The sequence below is a fragment of the Triticum dicoccoides genome, chromosome 2B (genome assembly GCF_002162155.2).
Source record: "Triticum dicoccoides isolate Atlit2015 ecotype Zavitan chromosome 2B, WEW_v2.0, whole genome shotgun sequence".
Classification (NCBI taxonomy): domain Eukaryota; kingdom Viridiplantae; phylum Streptophyta; class Magnoliopsida; order Poales; family Poaceae; genus Triticum; species Triticum dicoccoides.
Window position 1 is genome coordinate 790,046,009 of NC_041383.1, and position 17,675 is coordinate 790,063,683.

Genomic DNA, 17,675 nt, shown 5'->3' on the forward strand with positions numbered 1-17,675 from the left:
ATCAGTACAGCTACACTGGCACATAATACAGACATGGTTCAGTTGAGATCTACTAAACTACATCATCACTGAAACGACGAGCAGTTTTAGGTCTTAAAAACTAATGTTCCATGCATAGTCTTAGTGCTCCATCAAAGAATCAACTAAATTTGCTCTCCAGCATACAAACAAAGTTTAGAGAAAACCAAACATGAACAAGCACTTATTGTGCAGGACACATAGCTATTTCATAAGCATGATCTAATCTTGAAGGGCAAGATTAGCAGGCAAGGCAAATACTTAGCCAAACATGTGCACCTTGACCTTGTCAATAGTAGTACTACTAGAAGTAATTAATCTGAGCATGGATCTAACCGACAACATCACAAAGACCATCTGAGCACTACACCATGAACAAAGCCAGCTAATTTGATTCACTAGCACACATTTAGCACACCGTCAGGCTTTATGGATCAAAATAATTTGATGTAAACACGATAGCTAGCTAGTACCAGTAGCGAGCTCCTGTTCTTGTGCTGACAGTGACGCATAACCAACAGTCATATTCAGGGCATGTGTGTGCCCAAACAGGAAAGAAATCGTCACCACTTATGAGTACATGACTAAACGAAACGCCCAAAAGGTGGTGTCCCCATCACATAGCCAAGAAGATGAGACTGAACATGTCGGGTGGCACCGCGAACGCCATTGTTGGAGCTCAGAGAGAAATCGTCGTCCGAGGCAGACAGGAGCAAGCTCCCGCTACTGTTGAAGCTTATGGTGTTGACAGGACTCTTGTGCTTCCGTAGCCTCCTCTTCTGGATGCCCAGCGAGTGCACAAAGTCCTGCACGGCAAGCCAAACAGAAGCTCAATTTTACCATCGACTCGAATGAAAAGAAAAAGGCCCTGCTGATAATATCCTATGATAGATCGGGTTGGACATCATACGACCGCTTGATTAATTAGCGCTGTTTGATTTCAGTATGCGAACCTGCCTTCGGTATTTCTACAAGAGGGTACTGAATATTAACTGAACATTCCATGGCACAAATTCTCCAAAACAAGACCCACTGACTTGACATCTCTTTATTTTTTTCTCAAAACAAAAATAAAAATCTGCAGACTGACTTGGGGTTGGAGAGACTGACCAAGCCTAGATGAGAATCAGATCAACCGCGCAGCAACTCTCTGCTGGAGCTGGCAACGCGCCAGCGCCTAATGCTGCTGGATTTGAAGGTCGAATGGGTGGCTCGGGCAGAGTGGGAGAATTGGGAGGGGGACGGACCTCGGAGGCCCTGACGGCGCTGGCGAAGCGCCTGGGCGGGAGGCGGCAGTCCTCGCGCGCCCGCATCCCTGCCACCCGCTCCCGCTCCGCAGCATCCCCTCCTCCCTCCTCCGGCAGCATCCCCTCCTCCTCGAGGGCTCCTCCTCCTCCTTTGCCGGTGCTGCCACTGGGTGGTTCCTATTTGACGCTCGCATGCATGTTCGAACCGTAGCCACCTCCGTCTTCATCTTCAAGGGCATCACCTGATCGCACACACACACGCATCACACATACGCATAACGCCTCGCGAAATCTCGAGCGAATCGAACGGGGGTAGAGAAGATCTAGCGACTCACCAGCCCGGGGGCTTGGTCGGGCAGCGCCATGCCCAGCTTGGACCCCATGTGTTTAGATGCGCACGCCGGCGAGCCAGCAGGCCACGACGCCGTGGCTGCTGGGCGGCAGAGGACCTGCCGGGAGGAAGGACCTGTCGATCTGGATCTGGATCTGAGTCGAGTGGGAGAGAGAGGAGGGGACGAGGATTTGAGGTGGGGAGGGGAGGTGTGGCAGAGGTGGGTGGTGGCAAGGGGAGGTGTGGCAGAGGTGGGTGGCGGCTAGGGCGCGGGGCGGCGAAGCGAGAGGTTGGAGAGGAAGGAGGAGGCAGCGGGGAGGGGGTTGCAGTGGATCTGGCCGGAGGCAGGGGGGGTTGAGGCCGGCGGCGAGCGACTGTGGATGGCGGCGAGGGGAGGGGAGGGATCTGGATCGGGGAACACTAGGGTTCGCTGCGCGGGGCAGAGAGAGGAGTGGTGTGCGGGGAGAGAGGATCTAGCAATGGGTGGGTGTGCGTGGGTGAGAGGGTGAGGGGGTGTGGGCCGTTGGATATGAGGGTATCCGACGGTCTCTGATGCTTGATCCGCGTGACATGCTCATAAACCAATCAGAACAAAGTATAAGTTTTGACGACGTTATGACCATCTAAATTGGTCGTACGATTAAAATAGGCGGCCGCTACCAGTCAGCCAGATGATTTTGTCTACAAAACATCTGCGGTGTGCCAAGAGCTCCAACGCAGCACCACGGTGCCCGGAGAAGCTGCATTGCAGTGTCGGGGAGCTCCAACGCAGCACCACCCCTTCTCTTTTTATGACAATGTTTAAGTACGGTTCCCTCGAATAACTAGATGTAGTTTCATACTAGGTGGGATTTTTGTCGGTTCATTAGTAAGCCGGTCAAATTTTAACTACAGTTACCTCATATTTTGTTCAAATGATCTCATATTTTGCACAAGTTTACATCTTGGATTTGCAAACAATATTGACAAAGGGAGTTTTTATTTCCTTTGCACGAAAAATCAATTTTCCATTTTCCGAGTGCCCGAAATGAGTTCTTTTGTGAAGGACCTACCATATATTTGTTACAAAATTAGACAAAATCAATTTTTTAAAATACTAGGACAAATTTAATGCATGATTGACCAAATGGTTGGGTGTCAAAAGTTTCGATCCACCTCCCGTGAAAAAGACAAATTCCTGCCGATTCAGTAGGGAGCGGGTCAAATTTGAACTACAGTTGTCTCATAGTTTGCTCTTTATTTTTTCCAAAAATCATTTTTAGGTACATAAGTATCTATTTAATCAGAGAAACATCAAAAGTTTTCCAAGATTGAACCACTAGCTAGGAACGGTCAAGCCCGCCGTTTTGACCGCATTTTGAAACGGGCATAAAAAATAAAAAAATAAAAAAATTGGAAAACCTTCGCATTGTGTCATTATATGTGACCAAGTTTCCAGGAAAAATAATAAACTTGTAATACTACAATTATTTTAAAAAAGTGTTCTCAGAAATGAGCTATCATGCGTGAAGATTCATGGCTTTCAAGCCAAATGATCAATCTTATGGCCACATTCATGGAATAGTTTGTTCAAATGATCTCATGTTGTGCACAAGGGTGCATATTGGAATTCCAAACAATGTTTCCCAAGGGAGTTTTTATTTTCTTTGCACGGAAAATTCATTTTCCATTTTCTGAGTGCTCGAAAGGAGGTTTTTTTGTGAAGGACCTCCCAAATAATTGTTGCAAAATTGGACCAAATCATTTTTCTAAAATACTAGGCCATATTTAATGCGCAATTGACCAAATGGTTGGGTGTAAAAAGTTTTGATCCACCTCTCGTGATAAAGACAAATTTCTGCCGATTCAGTTGGAAGCGGGTCAAATTTGAACTGCAGCTGTCTCATAGTTTGCTATTTATTTTTTCCAAATATCATTTCTAGGTACATAAGTACCTATTTAATCAGAGAAACACCAAAAAAATTCCAAGATTCAACCACTAGCTAGGAACGGTCATTCCCGCCGTTTTGACCGCATTTTGAAACGGGCATAAAAAATTCAAAAAATCAAAAAATTGGGAAACCTTCGCATTGTGTCATTATATGTGGCCAAGTTCCCAGGAAAAATAACAAACTTGTAATACGGCAATTATTTTAAAAAAGTGTTCTCAGAAACGAGCTATCAAGTGTGGAGATCAATGGCTTTCAAGCCAAATGATCAATCTTATGGCCACATTCATGGCATAGTTTGTTCAAATGATCTCATGTTGTGCACAAGGGTGCATATTGGAATTCCAAACAATGTTTCCTCAGGGAGTTTTTATTTTCTTTGCACGGAAAATTCATTTTCCATTTTCTGAGTGCTCGAAAGGAGGTTTTTTTGTGAAGGACCTCCCAAATAATTGTTGCAAAATTGGACCAAATCATTTTTCTAAAATACTAGGCCATATTTAATGCACAATTGACCAAATGGTTGGGTGTAAAAAGTTTTGATCCACCTCTCGTGAAAAAGACAAATTTCTGCCGATTTAGTTGGAAGCGGGTCAAATTTGAACTGCAGCTGTCTCATAGTTTGCTATTTATTTTTTCCAAATATCATTTCTAGGTACATAAGTACCTATTTAATCAGAGAAACACCAAAAAAAATTCCAAGATTCAACCACTAGCTAGGAACGGTCATTCCCGCCGTTTTGACCGCATTTTGAAACAGGCATAAAAAATTCAAAAAAAATCAAAAAATTGGGAAACCTTCGCATTGTGTCATTATATGTGGACAAGTTCCCAGGAAAAATAACAAACTTGTAATACGGCAATTATTTTAAAAAAGTGTTCTCAGAAACGAGTTATCAAGTGTGGAGATCAATGGCTTTCAAGTCAAATGATCAATCTTATGGCCACATTCATGGCATAGTTCGTTCAAATGATCTCATATTGTGCACAAGGGTGCATATTAGAATGTCAAACAATGTTGCCTAAGGAAGTTTTCATTTCCTTTGGACGAAAAAACCATTTTTCATTTTCCGAGTGCCCGAAATGAGGTTTTTTTGTGAAGGAACTACCAAATAATTGTTGCAAAATTGGACCAAATCATTTTTCTAAAATACTAGGCCATATATAATGCACAATTGACAAAATGGTTGGGTGAAAAAAGTTTTGATCCACCTCTGATGAAAAAGACAAATTGTCGTCGATTCAGGTGGAAACAGGTCAAATTTGAACTGTAGCTGCCTCATAGTTTGCTCTTTATTTTTTCCAAAAATCATTTCTAGTTACATAAGTATCTATTTAATCATAGAAACACTAAAAGAATTCCAAGATTCAACCACTAGCTAGGAACGGTCATTCCCGCCGTTTTGACCGCATTTTGAAACGGGCATAAAAAATTCAAAAAAAAATCCAAAAATTGGAAAACCTTCGCATTGTGTCATTATATGTGACCAAGTTTCCAGGGAAAATAATAAACTTGTAATACGGTAAATATTTTAAAAAAGTGTTCTCAGAAACAAGCTATCAAGTGTGAAGATTCATGGCTTTCAAGCCAAATGATCAATCTTATGGCCACATTCATGGCATAGTTTGTTCAAATGATCTCATATTATGCACAAGGGTGCATATTGGAATAGAAAACAATGTTGCCTAAGGAAGTTTTCATTTTCATTGGACGAAAAAACCATTTTCCATTTTTCGAGTGCCCGAAAGGAGGTTTTTTTGTGAAGGAACTACCAAATAATTGTTGCAAAATTGGACCAAATCATTTTTATAAAATACTAGGCCATATTTAATGCACAATTGACAAAATGGTCTGGTGTAAAAAATTTTGATCCACCTCTCGTGAAAAAGACAAATTTCTGCCGATTTAGGTGGAAACGGGGCAAATTTGAACTGCAGCTGCCTCATAGTTTGCTATTTATTTTTTCCAAAAATCATTTCTAGTTACATAAGGACCTATTTAATCATAAATACATGGTTTGGTGGCGATACGTCGAGGTTTGGGCGGTGGCCGAGGGCCCCAACTCTAGAGCGCGTAAACTCGCATGCCCGTCGCGTGGTCACCGCGTGACCGTGGCGTTGCCATGTGTTCTGGGCGGCCTAGGCATGTCTAGTGGGTTGGGCACTCCCCAGGTTGGTGCTAGGAAGAAAATTACAACATAAGATTCTCACGAGGAGACCAATCGATGCTCAAACATGAATTAGCAGCCAAGTGTTTGATTAGCGGTACGGGAAATGTACATGGCTAATGGGAGTGAGTTTTGGCTGAGGATGATGAGTTACTAAGAAGACTGTTTTCACAAATTTTCAGCTCAAAAGGAGGAGCCTAGGTGGTACTTGCTTTGCAAACCACCACACTGGACATAAATACGAATGTTGAAGCTCGGCTCAAAATAATGAATGGATTGAGCTGGCATTTGGTGGAGGATGGTTATTTGGGCATAGGAAAGCACTGTAGAAAATGGATACTATTTGGACTTGCCAAAGTGGTACTTCCTTCACAAACTGTTACTCTGAACAGAATAGGAAAATGAATATTTTTGAATTATTTTCGAACTAGGCAAGGAAGGTTTTTACATATTTGACAAAGATATGACCCAAAGAATTTATGAGATTTTTTTGGGAATTTTGGGAATGACAGAAATATAGGTTGCTTCACAACCTAGGGCAAAAACTGCCACATGGACATGACACATAGGCAAAACTGATGAGGTGGCGCCTAGTCATAGCAACCCACCACAATTTACAAGGCTATGACCATATATATTGGTCGTTAACAACTAGAAATAAGGCAGCGGACTAGCGCTGTTAGCTTTATGACCATTTCATGTAAGGAAATTATGACCTTTCTGACCAAAATGGCCGCAATGGTTTAGGGTTTGGAGCCCCTCGAACAACTTTTGACCAATTGGTCTCAAATGGTCATAAATCTATGACCAATTCTTCCAGGGTCACTGACAGAAGGTCATAAGTTGACATATTTCTTGTAGTGAAAAAGAGCCGGCTGCCAGCCACAGCCGGACCCGGATCTCCATCGAGCGAGATGCAGAAGGTCGCCCTCGAGCCGTGGAGCGACGAGGCAACCCACCTCCTTCCCCGCCTCGCAGAGAGAGATATCCCACCCCGTCGCCTGTCATGCATCCGACTCTCAGCGGCCGACTAGGTCGCCGCAAAGGAGTCGGCGAAAACGACGCCCGCCACCGGATCGACCGCCTGGCGCAATCCCTGGCATTAGAAGAAGAAGATGATGTCGGCCCACCTTGTTTCGGCCCCCGCATCCGCGACGAGCCCTTCCCTAAAGGGTTCTCGCTCCCAAGAGACACGCCCAAGTACAACGGATCTGTGAAGCCAGAGGATTGGCTGATCGACTACTCCACCGCGGTCAGCATAGCGAACGGCAACAGGCGTGTTGCCGTGAAATATGTGCCCCTCATGCTTCAAGGCACGGCGCGAACTTGGCTCAACAGCCTCAAGCCGTACAGCATCAACAGTTGGCTCGACTTCACCAAGGCCTTCATCTGCAACTTCACCAGCACCTACAAGCGGGCCCCCAAGCCCAGGCAGCTCTCCTTGTGCGTACAAGGACCCACCGAGTCGACTCGCGGCTACCTCACGCGGTGGGCCGAGCTCCGCAATTCCTGTGAGGGGGTGCACGAGGTTCAAGCCATAGAGTACTTCACCGCCGGGTGCCGAGAAGGCACCCTCCTCAAGCATAAGCTTCTCTGCGACGAGCCGACTACCCTCGACGAGCTACTAGTCATAGCGGACAAGTACGCCACCGCCGACTCCTCGATGAAAACCGAGCTCCGTGTGGACGCTTCCGGGAAGGTGCTCAACCCGGCTCCTAAGACGCCGGCTGGCGACTCCAGCCGACGCCCGTACCAGAACGACAACAAGCGCAAGGGCCCCATGCCGCCTTCAACCAGTCGGCAGGTGGCCACAGTCGAAGACGAGCAGCTCGAGGGGCAGCCCGCGCCCAAGAAGCAGAAAGGCGGCAGGCCGGCTTGGCAGCCGGCCTTCTCCTACGAGCAGGCCCTCGACGCCCCATGCAAGTTCCACAGCGGCGCGAAGCCGTCCAACCACATGACCCGAAAGTGCCACTGGCTCACGCGAATCTCCAAGGGCGAAGGGCTGATGCCGCCTCCGCCTGCCGGTCAGCCGCCTCTGGCCCACCAGCAGCCGGCCGCTCGACCAGCAGTCGGAACCGTTCAGGACAAGTTCCCGGACGAGCACGCCGCCTACGTCGTCTTCACAAGCCAGCCCGAAGAGCGGCGCAGCAGGCACCGTCAGCAGCAAGAGGTCAACGCGGTCGCCTCCAATACCTCCGAGTACATGCACTGGTCAGAAAGGCCTATCAGCTGGAGCCGGGCCGATCACCCAGAGTTGATGACGTCACCCGGCTATTATGCATTGGTCTTGGAAGCCACCCTCGCGACAGACATGCGTGCTGCCCGATTCTCCCGCATACTGATAGATGGCGGGAGCAGCATCAACATCCTGTACCGGGACACCATGGAGAAGCTGAACATCAAGACGAAGCACCTCATGCCCAGTCGAACCGTGTTCCATTGCATCGTACCCGGCTTGTCCTGCTCACTAATCGGCAAGATCAAGATAGATGTTCTCTTTGGGGACAAGGATCATTTCTGCCGAGAAGCGATCTGGTTTGAAGTGGTGGACCTGGAGAGCCCCTATCACGCATTGCTTGGCCGACCAGCTCTGGCCAAGTTTATGGCCGTGCCCCACTATGCCTACCTCAAGATGAAGATGCCGGGTACCAAGGGCATCATCACCATAGCCGGCGATTACAAGAAATCTACCGAGTGCGCAGCAGCCAGCAGCCGGCTGGCCGAGTCCCTTGTGATCGCGGAAGAGAAGAAGATGTTGGACCGACTCGTGGCTGCGGCTGGCAAACAGCCAGCCTTGTCCCCTGACCCCAAGGAATGTGATGCTCAAGGTTCTTTCCAGCCGGCCAAGGAAACAAAGAAGATACCTCTGGACCCGGAGCACCTCGAATGGTTCACCGTCATTGGAGCAGGCCTGGACAGCAAATAGGAAGGCGAGCTCGTCGATTTCCTCCATGAGAATCGGGACATCTTCGCATGGTCCCCCAAGGACATGCCGGGTGTTTCGAAGGAATTCGCCGAGCACAAGCTACACGTCCGAGCAGATGCAAAACCAGTCAAGCAACCCCTCCGCCGACTGTCGGAAGAAAAGAGAAGGATTGTGGGAGAAGAGATAGTCCGGCTCCTTGCGGCCGGCTTCATAATGGAGGTGTTCTTTCCGGAATGGCTTGCCAACCCGGTCCTCGTGCTGAAGAAGAATAACAAGTGGCGCATGTGCATAGACTACACAAGCCTCAACAAAGCCTGCCCCAAAGATCCTTTCGCCCTGCCAAGGATTGACCAAGTGATAGACTCCACAGCCGGATGCGAGCTGCTGAGTTTCTTGGATGCCTACTCAGGCTACCACCAGATAAAGTTGGACCCGGCCGACCGCCTGAAGACCGCCTTCATCACGCCATTCGGAGCTTTCTGCTACCTGACTATGACATTCGGCTTGAGAAATGCCGGTGCCACTTTTCAGTGTTGCATGCAGAAATGCCTCCTCAAGCAACTCGGCAGAAATGCCCACGTCTATGTAGACGATATCGTGGTGAAGACGGAGAAGCGCGGTACCTTGCTAGAAGACCTCAAGGAAACATTTGAGAACCTGCGTCGGTTTCAGATCAAGCTCAACCCCGAGAAATGCGTGTTCGGAGTGCCAGCCGGCCAGCTTCTAGGCTTCCTGGTCTCCAAACACGGCATCGAATGCAACCCAGTGAAGATTAAGGTCATTGAGAGAATGGAGATTCCCACCAAGCTGCGAGACGTCTAGAAGTTTACCGGGTGCCTGGCCTCCCTCAACCGCTTTATCAGCCAGCTTGGAGAGAAAGCTCTCCCTCTCTACCGACTCATGAAGAAGACCACTCACTTCGAATGGAACGACCAAGCCGACCAAGCTTTCCACGAGCTGAAGAAGATGCTAGCCACGCCGCCTGTCTTGGCGGCGCCGACTGAGAAAGAGCCCATGCTCCTTTATATTGCCGCTACCAGCCGGGTGGTCAGCACCGTCATCGTGGTCCAGCGCCCAGAAGAAGGCCGAGCTCGGCCAGTCCATAGGCCGGTGTACTACTTGAGTGAAGTACTATCCACCTCGAAGCAGAACTACCCGCACTACCAGAAGATGTGCTATGGCGTGTACTTCGCCGCCAAGAAGCTCAAGCCCTACTTGCAAGAGCACCCCATCACGTTCGTATGCACCACCCCGCTTGCCGAGATCATAGGCAGCCGGGACGCATCCGGTCGGGTGGCGAAATGGGCCATTGAGCTGGCCCCCTACGCGATCTTCTACCAGCCCGCACCTCCATCAAGTCCCAAGCATTGGCCAACTTCCTCGTCGATTGGGCCGAGACCCAGTACCTGCCGTCGGCCCCCGACTCCACTCATTGGCGGATGCATTTCGATGGGTCCAAGATGCGCACCGGCTTGGGAGCCGGCATCATCCTCACCTCTCCCAAAGGCGACAAGCTCAGATACACATTGCAAATTCATTTTGCCGCCTCCAACAATGTGGCCGAGTACGAGGCGCTCATACACGGGCTCCGGCTAGCCAAGGAGCTCAGCATCCGCCGGATCCTGTGCTATGGCGACTCAGACTTGGTAGTCCAGCAATCATCTAGCGACTGGGATGCCAAGGACGCAAACATGGCGAGCTACCGCTTCCTCGTTCAGCAAATCAGCGGATACTTTGAAGGGTGCGAGTTCCTCCACGTGCCACGGGCCGACAACGAGCAAGCAGATGCCCTGGCACGAATAGGCTCCACTCGGCAAGCTATACCAGCCGGCGTCTCTCTCCAATGCCTCCTCAAGCCGTCCATCAAGCCGTCTCCAGAGTCCGATTCCATCTTCGTGCCGCCTGACCCCAGCATAGTCGGATCCGGCTTGGGGAACCGAGCAGGCGGCTCGGGGACTTCGATAGGCGGCCCGGGGACTGCCATAATCGCACCGGGCCCAGGGACTTCAGAGCCCGGCCCGGGGACTATGGCAGTCGGCCCGGGGACTGCACCAACACCGCAGGCGGTGGCCGACTCCAGCTCTTCACCACCCAGCCCACCCGCCCTCGTTGCAGTAGCCGTGTTAGCCATAGAAGAAATCACAGCTCCATCATGGGCCCAGCCCATCCTCAACTTCCTGGTAAACAGAGAATTGCCGGCTGACGAGATCGCGGCAAGACAAGTCCAACGCCGAGCCGGAGCATACACAATCGTTAACAGGGAGCTCGTCAGGCGCAGTGTCACTGGAGTTTTCCAGCGCTGCGTCGAGCCAGAGAAGGGCATAGCAATCCTCAAAGACATTCGCCAAGGCGAATGCGGCCACCACGCAGCCTCAAGATCACTTGTTGCCAAAGCTTTCCGCCACGGATTCTTCTGGCCGACTGCTTTGGATGACGCCAAGGAGTTGGTTAAACATTGCAAAGGGTGCCAAGTCTTCAGCTCCAAGCAACACCTGCTGGCTTCGGCACTCAAGACCATTCCCCTCACCTGGCCCTTTGCCATCAGGGGAATGGATATGGTGGGTCCGTTCAAGATGGCGCGCGGTGGCATGACACATTTGCTCGTCGCGGTGGACAAATTTACCAAGTGGATTGAAGCGAAGCCGATTAAGAAGTTGAATGGGCCGACTGCTGTGACATTCATCGCCGATATTACAACTCGGTACGGCGTGCCACACAGCATCATCACCGACAACAGCACGAATTTTGCCAAAGGAGCATTGGCACGTTTCTGCGCGACGCAGGGCATCCGACTGGACCTAGCATCCGTTTCCCACCCGCAGTCAAACAGCCAGGTCGAGCGAGCCAACGGCCTCATCCTTTCCGGCATCAAGCCCCGACTGGTCGTGCCACTGGAGTGTTCGGCCGGCTGTTGGCTCGACGAGCTGCCGGCCGTCCTCTGGAGTCTGCGCACTACCCCGAACAAGTCAACCGGCTTCACTCCTTTCTTCCTTGTATATGGTGCCGAGGCTGTCATCCCAACTGACATCGAGTTTGATTCGCCTCGGGTGACCATGTACACGGAGGCGAAGGCCAAGGAAGCACGAGAAGACGGCGTCGACTTGCTGGAAGAAAGCCGGCTGTTAGCCCTCAGCCGGTCCTCCATCTACCAGCAAGGCCTGCGCCGCTACCATAGCCGGAAGGTCAAGCCAAGATCCTTCCAAGAGGGCGACCTTGTGCTCCGGCTGATCCAGCGAACAGCCGGCCAGCACAAACTCTCGGCCCCTTGGGAAGGCCCCTTCATCATCAGCAGAGCATTGGGAAACGACTCCTACTACCTGATCGACGCGCAGAAGCCGAAGGCACGAAAGAGAGACGATTCCGGCAAGGAGTCGGAACGACCCTGGAACGCCAACCTCCTCCGAAGATTTTACAGTTAAAATGCAGTATGTATCATGCCACCCTTTGTATTAAGTACGAGATAATAGGCCCCCCGAGGAGCACTCGGGGACTGCCATCTTTTATCTATGAATGACGAGTATCATGCTTATGATTATGCCACTGGATTCATTATTCTCGTCCGGCACCGGGTTCGACCAGTCGGCCCGGGGACTCGCCGCCTTGAGTTATATTCATGTTCTACCTGCAGTCAGACAAGTAGTGTGCCGATACCCAAGCCCTCTCTTGTCGAAAGCCGCAGCTCGAAGAACCGGCTGTCCGGCTGGCAAGAGCCAAAGGCAGGAAAGGGTGCCCACACGAAAAACGGCTAAGGACTAACGAACTTATATAACAAAAGCCGGTTTCCTCCCATCGCCGACCGGCTACTAGAGTAGCCGGCCGGCTGGCCTCCCTTTACCTTGCCACAATCTATGAAAGCTCAAGTACTTGTCTTCCCAAAAATGGCCAAGCTCCTCCCCAGCCACAGACTGCAGAGCGGCTGTTCGGCTGGGAAGACAACAACCAAGGGAAGGTGGCAAAGGAAATAGCCCAAGGATAAAAAGCAAGCTCGAATGAAAGCCAAACACATGCATGATTATATTTACATAAAAGCCTCTGAAAGGCTGGCATTCAACATAGTTCGAATACACCCCCAGTGGGTGGAACTACGCGAGTTTAATAAAAAAGTTGTTCAAAGAGTAACAGCAGGAAAAGCAAAGAGTGGCAGATCAGGCCAAGGGAGCGATGGGCGAATCGGCCAGGTCGGCGGAGGTGGCAGTGCGGGACGAAGGAGTGGCCGGCTGGCGGGTCTCGGCATGATCATCCCCTCTGGCAGACGGCGCGCTCGCACACGCCTCATTGCTGGAGGCACGATCAGGCTGAAGCTGGCTGGTCGCTTCACCGTCAGGTGCGGCGTCTTCGCCGCCCTCCCCTTCTTCATCCTCGCCTTCATCGCTGGAAGCGATCTCCTCCGCCGAGTCCTCCCCTTCTGCCGGGTTCAGCCCGAACCATTCCTCCGGCTGGGCAACGCCTCTGTCATTCACCTCAGGAGCAAAAATGCTGGTGTCGGTGTACTCGGCGATGGCCGAGGTGCGCTGGATAATAGCCGGCCGCACCACCACCAGCTCCTCGTTGGCCTCCAGCCTCCAGGTGCTCAGCTGGCGTAAGTTCAGCCCAGGATACCAGGCTCGGACAAACTCCAGCACCCGCCTGGCTCTAGACCGAGCAGCGGAAGCCTTCCAGGCCTCGAAGCGCCAACCGCGACCTCCAGCCAGTCGGTAGTCCGACTGGGGGTGCGGGGAGTAGCCTCACCGGGCCAGAGGGCGGCCAGCACTTGCGCTCTGGCGCGCTGAAGGCGGCGGATCATGCGGTGAGCCGGCTGTAGTCGGGCCTGAATCGCCAGAAGCTGCTCCTCAAGCGTCCGGTTGGCGTCTAGCGCGATCTCGACCCCCGCCTGCCGGCGTGCCTCGCGATGGGCTTCGATGGCTTGGCTGGCGGCGACAGAGTAGCCGGGGAAGTAGTCTGCGCGAAGAACAAACAGGCAGCTCAGAATTAGAAGACAAACAAGAGAGCAAGGGGCAAGGAGGAACGCGGCCTACCATCGATCAGATCCTCGACCCGGCCATTGCCCTCGCTCAGCACTTGCTTCGCTTCGGCCCAGCCCACTGCTTCGGTCTCGAACTCGGCTTTAAGGGCGGCCTCGCTGTCCTGCGCCTTCTTCAGGGCCGCCTTATGTCTCTCCTCCTGGTCGGCTAGCCTCTTGGCCAGGCGGTCGCGTTCCTGGGCCAAGGCACTGCACTCAGCCTCCTTGGCGCGAAGGGCGGTCTGGGCTCCGCCTAGCTGCTCCCTCAAGTCGGCATTGGCCCCTGCAAGCGTGGAGAAAAAGGAAAAAAGCAATAAGGAAGAAGTCGTCAGGGAAGATCCAACCCAACTGCTCAGCAGTTGGCCCGAATCTCGGGGACTACACCCAATGGGTGCGCTGACGCGCCCCCACGAGAGATAAAATAAGCAAGACACTCACTCTGACTATTGGTCAGGTCGGTGGCCTTCTGGCTCAGCTCCTGGGCCTGGGAGTTCAAGGCGGTTGCGTGGAGGTTATGATACTCCTGAAGATCAGACGGAATGCGGATGAGAATAAAATAGCAAGCCAAGGCCTATCGAAAGTTCCAAGCTGCCTGCTCAGGAGCCGACTCGGAACTCGGGGACTACACCCAGTGGGTGCACTGACGCGCCCCCACGGAAGAAATCGAAGAAAGAAATCGACCAAGGCTAGAAGACTCACCTGGATGGCCACGCGCGTCGAGAGAAACTCCTGGGTATACCGCTGCAGCGAGGCGGCCTGGGTCTGAAGCCGGCGACGAACCTCCTGCGCCGCCGCGTTCAGATCGGTTGTTCCACCGCTGGGCGTCCACTCGGACGAACTGGCGCTGGCCGCCTCCAGATCCTGCGCTATTGAGCCGGCGAGATGGCGACTGCACCACAAGGTCTGCCCCTGACGCCGACTCGCCCCCAGCCGGTTGCTCAGGTGTCGCGGCAGGTCGGCCGTCTGGCCCGTTCCAGTCGGCACCGACCGCGGCACCTCCTCCAGGACGATCACGTTGTCGTCCCTCCTCTCCATCACCGGCTGGTCACGGTCGGCTCCCTCCAACGGGGGCACGGGGACGTCGGGAGCCATGGCGCGGAGGGGAATGACGAGCTGCGGAGGCTGGTTGCACGGAACCTCCGCCTCCTTCTCCCCAGCCGCGGCCTCCGCCTGAGCCTTGGCCGCAGCGTCGGCTTGCGCCTCGGCCGACTCCCCCTGTGCTTCCTGGGCGGCCCTCCGCTCCTGCGCTTCCTGCTCCTCCCGCGCCTCCCGTGCGTTCCGCTCTGTCGCCTCCATGAGGTCGGCGCGGGGGTCCACGCGGCGGGAGCTCGAAGATCCTCCTGTCGGTCCGACTATGGAGGCGGCGTCAACCCGTTCGAGAGAGAGAGGAGCCCTGACCCATAAATCAACAAGAAGGCTCAGAAGAAGCCCCAATTCAAGAAGACAATAAAGAAGAAGAAATAGAGAGCATTCGACACTTATGCCGAGACCGCCTGCGGCTGCTTCACCACCTTGCGGAAACGGCCCGCCTTCGCGGCCGCCTCGTCCCGCTTAGTCGCCGCCACGGAGCTCTTGGGCTTTTTCGGCCGGCTGCCGAAGAGACCCGGCCTGGCCCGATGCTTTTGCGCGCCGCCCCGAGCAGCTGGCGCGGCAGAAGGTCCCGCTCCTTGGCGTTCGGCCGCCGACTCGCGGCATGGGATGGCCTCGGCGTCATCATCTTACGGCCAGTCCCCGAAGCCAGTCGTGAGCTCGGGGCCGCCTGCCTCTCCGCCGGCTCCGCCTATGGCGTCGTCCATATCGGCTGTCCCCAGATCCGGGTCATCGGGGTCATCCACCGTGCGGTCGGCCATGAACTGGCGCTCCGGCCCTGCGGCCCCAGCAGCCGGTGGAAGAAGGGGATTCTGCTCAAAGATAAGACGGCAAGTCAGAAGCCGGCCTTCATGAAACCGGCAACAAAAGACGAAAGAAAAAGCGAAAACTCACCATCGGCGGGGGTTCAGCCCGAGAGTACGGCGCCTTGCCGTACTGTCACTCCTCGGTGAGCTTGCAGTTGGAGATGTAATTCACCATGTAAGACACCTCGTCGCGAGGCATCTCCCTGGTGCTCAGCTGACATGGATCGAAGCGGCCGCTCATCTGGCAGATCATGTGCGGCAGGCTTTGGAGCGGAAGCACCCAGCGCTCTACAAAGGCAGCGACCAGGTCGGCCCCCACCAAGCCCTCCGACTAGATCATCACCCGGAGCCGGGTGACGGTGGCGTTCCCCGCCTGGGACAGTGACCGAACTCGGAAGGACCAAGACGGCTGCCTCCCAGGCGGCGGGCCGGCCACATAAGCCGGCAGATTGACGTAGTCGCCTTGCGAGGCGACGTTCTTCACGTAGAAATATGACTGCTGCCAGAGCTTCACCGACTGGATCAGCGGGATAGGCGGAAAGGGGTTGTTGTCGGCTGTCCTCCGCATGGCGATGAAGGCGCCGCAGGGGGCGGGCACACCCGCAGAAACGGTGCCCAGCTTGCACAGGAAGAACTCCCTGAAGAGCTCGAGGGTGGGGAGGACACCGAGAAAACCCTCGCACAAGGTAACGAAGGCCGACAGCAGCATCACCGTGTTGGGGGTGAGGTGATGCGGCTGAAGCTGGTAAAAGTCGAGAAGGAGCGGAAGAACCCGCTCGCCGGCAGACCAAGGCCGTGCAGGCAGTGCGAGTGGAAGATGACCCGCTCGCCCTCCTCTGGCGCCGGCGAAATCTCCGCCTCCGGCGTGAGGCGGGTCTTCACGAGATCCTTGCCTGGCAACCTCCGCGTCCTGCGAAGCCAATCGATGTGGTCTTCGTGGACGTTGGAGCCGTCCCATGAGCTAGAAAGCGCCATGGGAACGAGAGGAAGCAAGGAAGGCGAGGCAGCGGAAAGCGTAACCACACTGCGGAGGAGCCGCGGCAGACCGAAAAGGTCGACAGCGGAACGGCTCGGTGGCGAGGGCGCTGCTGCAGCGAAAGAAAGGAGGTAGAAGGGAGGTTGGGGCGAGGGCGAGCGTGTGAGCGTCTGCCTCTCCCCCTCCTCCCCCTACTTATAGGCCCGTGCGGCGGAGCCGAGGAGGCGAGGCGTGGGAGAAGGTGGGATTAACTACGCCCACTCCCCCACGTCCCGCGATTATGACGCCCTAAACGCATGTTGAAACCGCCGCGGGAAGGCGTGCGGTCCGTTCAGGCCGTAGAAAATCTGCACCTGGGCCGAGGCCTAGGTATGGCAGGCCCCAGCCTGCGGCGACGTCCCGTCGCGCGCGTGGGCTGGCAGGCCTTTCTGGCCATGTGGCACGCGGGGTGGCGCGTGGTCAACGTGCGATTCGGCCCGCGTTCCCGCCTCCCGGCCGCGGAGCTTCCCGAAGACGGCGCACCCGCTCAAAGCCGGCTCCTAGCTGCCGGCCCCTCAGGATGGGAAGCTGATCGAGCTTCTCGTCCTCCTCTCAGCCTTGAAGCTCAACCAGCTTCGGGGACTACTGTCGGAGTAAATGACCACGGGTAGCCTAGCCGGCTCCCCCTGGGGCTTCTGAAAAAATTATGAGCCACCCAAGCCCTCCAGCATCCCAAGAGCGGGGCTGCCTTCCCCCGGCCAGCAGACCCGCAGGCCGGCTACCGGGGGCGGCCCGGCCCCAGAACCAACGGGAAGAAGGCCACAAGAGTGCCGACTCCCCAAGAAACCGGCCACAAGAGGGCCGACTCCCCAAGAAGTCGGCCACCAGAGGGCCGACTCCGCAAAGCCGGCCACGAGGAAGCCGACTCCAGGAAGCCGGCTCCCCAGCAGGCGGCCAAGGCCGCACCCTCAGAATCTGCACCCACATAACGGCGATGAGACGGGGCGTGGTTACAGTAAAGCCTGCCACCCCCGCATCCCGGAGTACGCATGGCCACAGTGCGCCATACGGGGCAGTCACCACCCGTCCGACGCGGCACTGTTGCCATGCTGACCATGACGTCACCCACGACAGGTTGACAGTACGACCCACCGACGGCGGGCCCCTCCGGTCAGAGAGATGCCCGAAGGTGGCGCGGCCTCCTCGAG

General features: G+C 54.0%; 1 protein-coding gene across 1 annotated transcript in view; it reads left to right on the plus strand.

Annotated features, from left to right (window-relative positions):
• Positions 1 to 15,233: 15,233 nt before the first annotated feature.
• Positions 15,234 to 17,675, plus strand: part of LOC119361441 — a 65,616-nt gene continuing 63,174 nt past the window's right edge. Inside the window, exon 1 of the mRNA XM_037626647.1 lies at positions 15,234 to 15,536. Coding sequence (XP_037482544.1) covers positions 15,234 to 15,536 — 303 coding nt within the window. The remainder of the gene's footprint in view (positions 15,537 to 17,675) is intronic.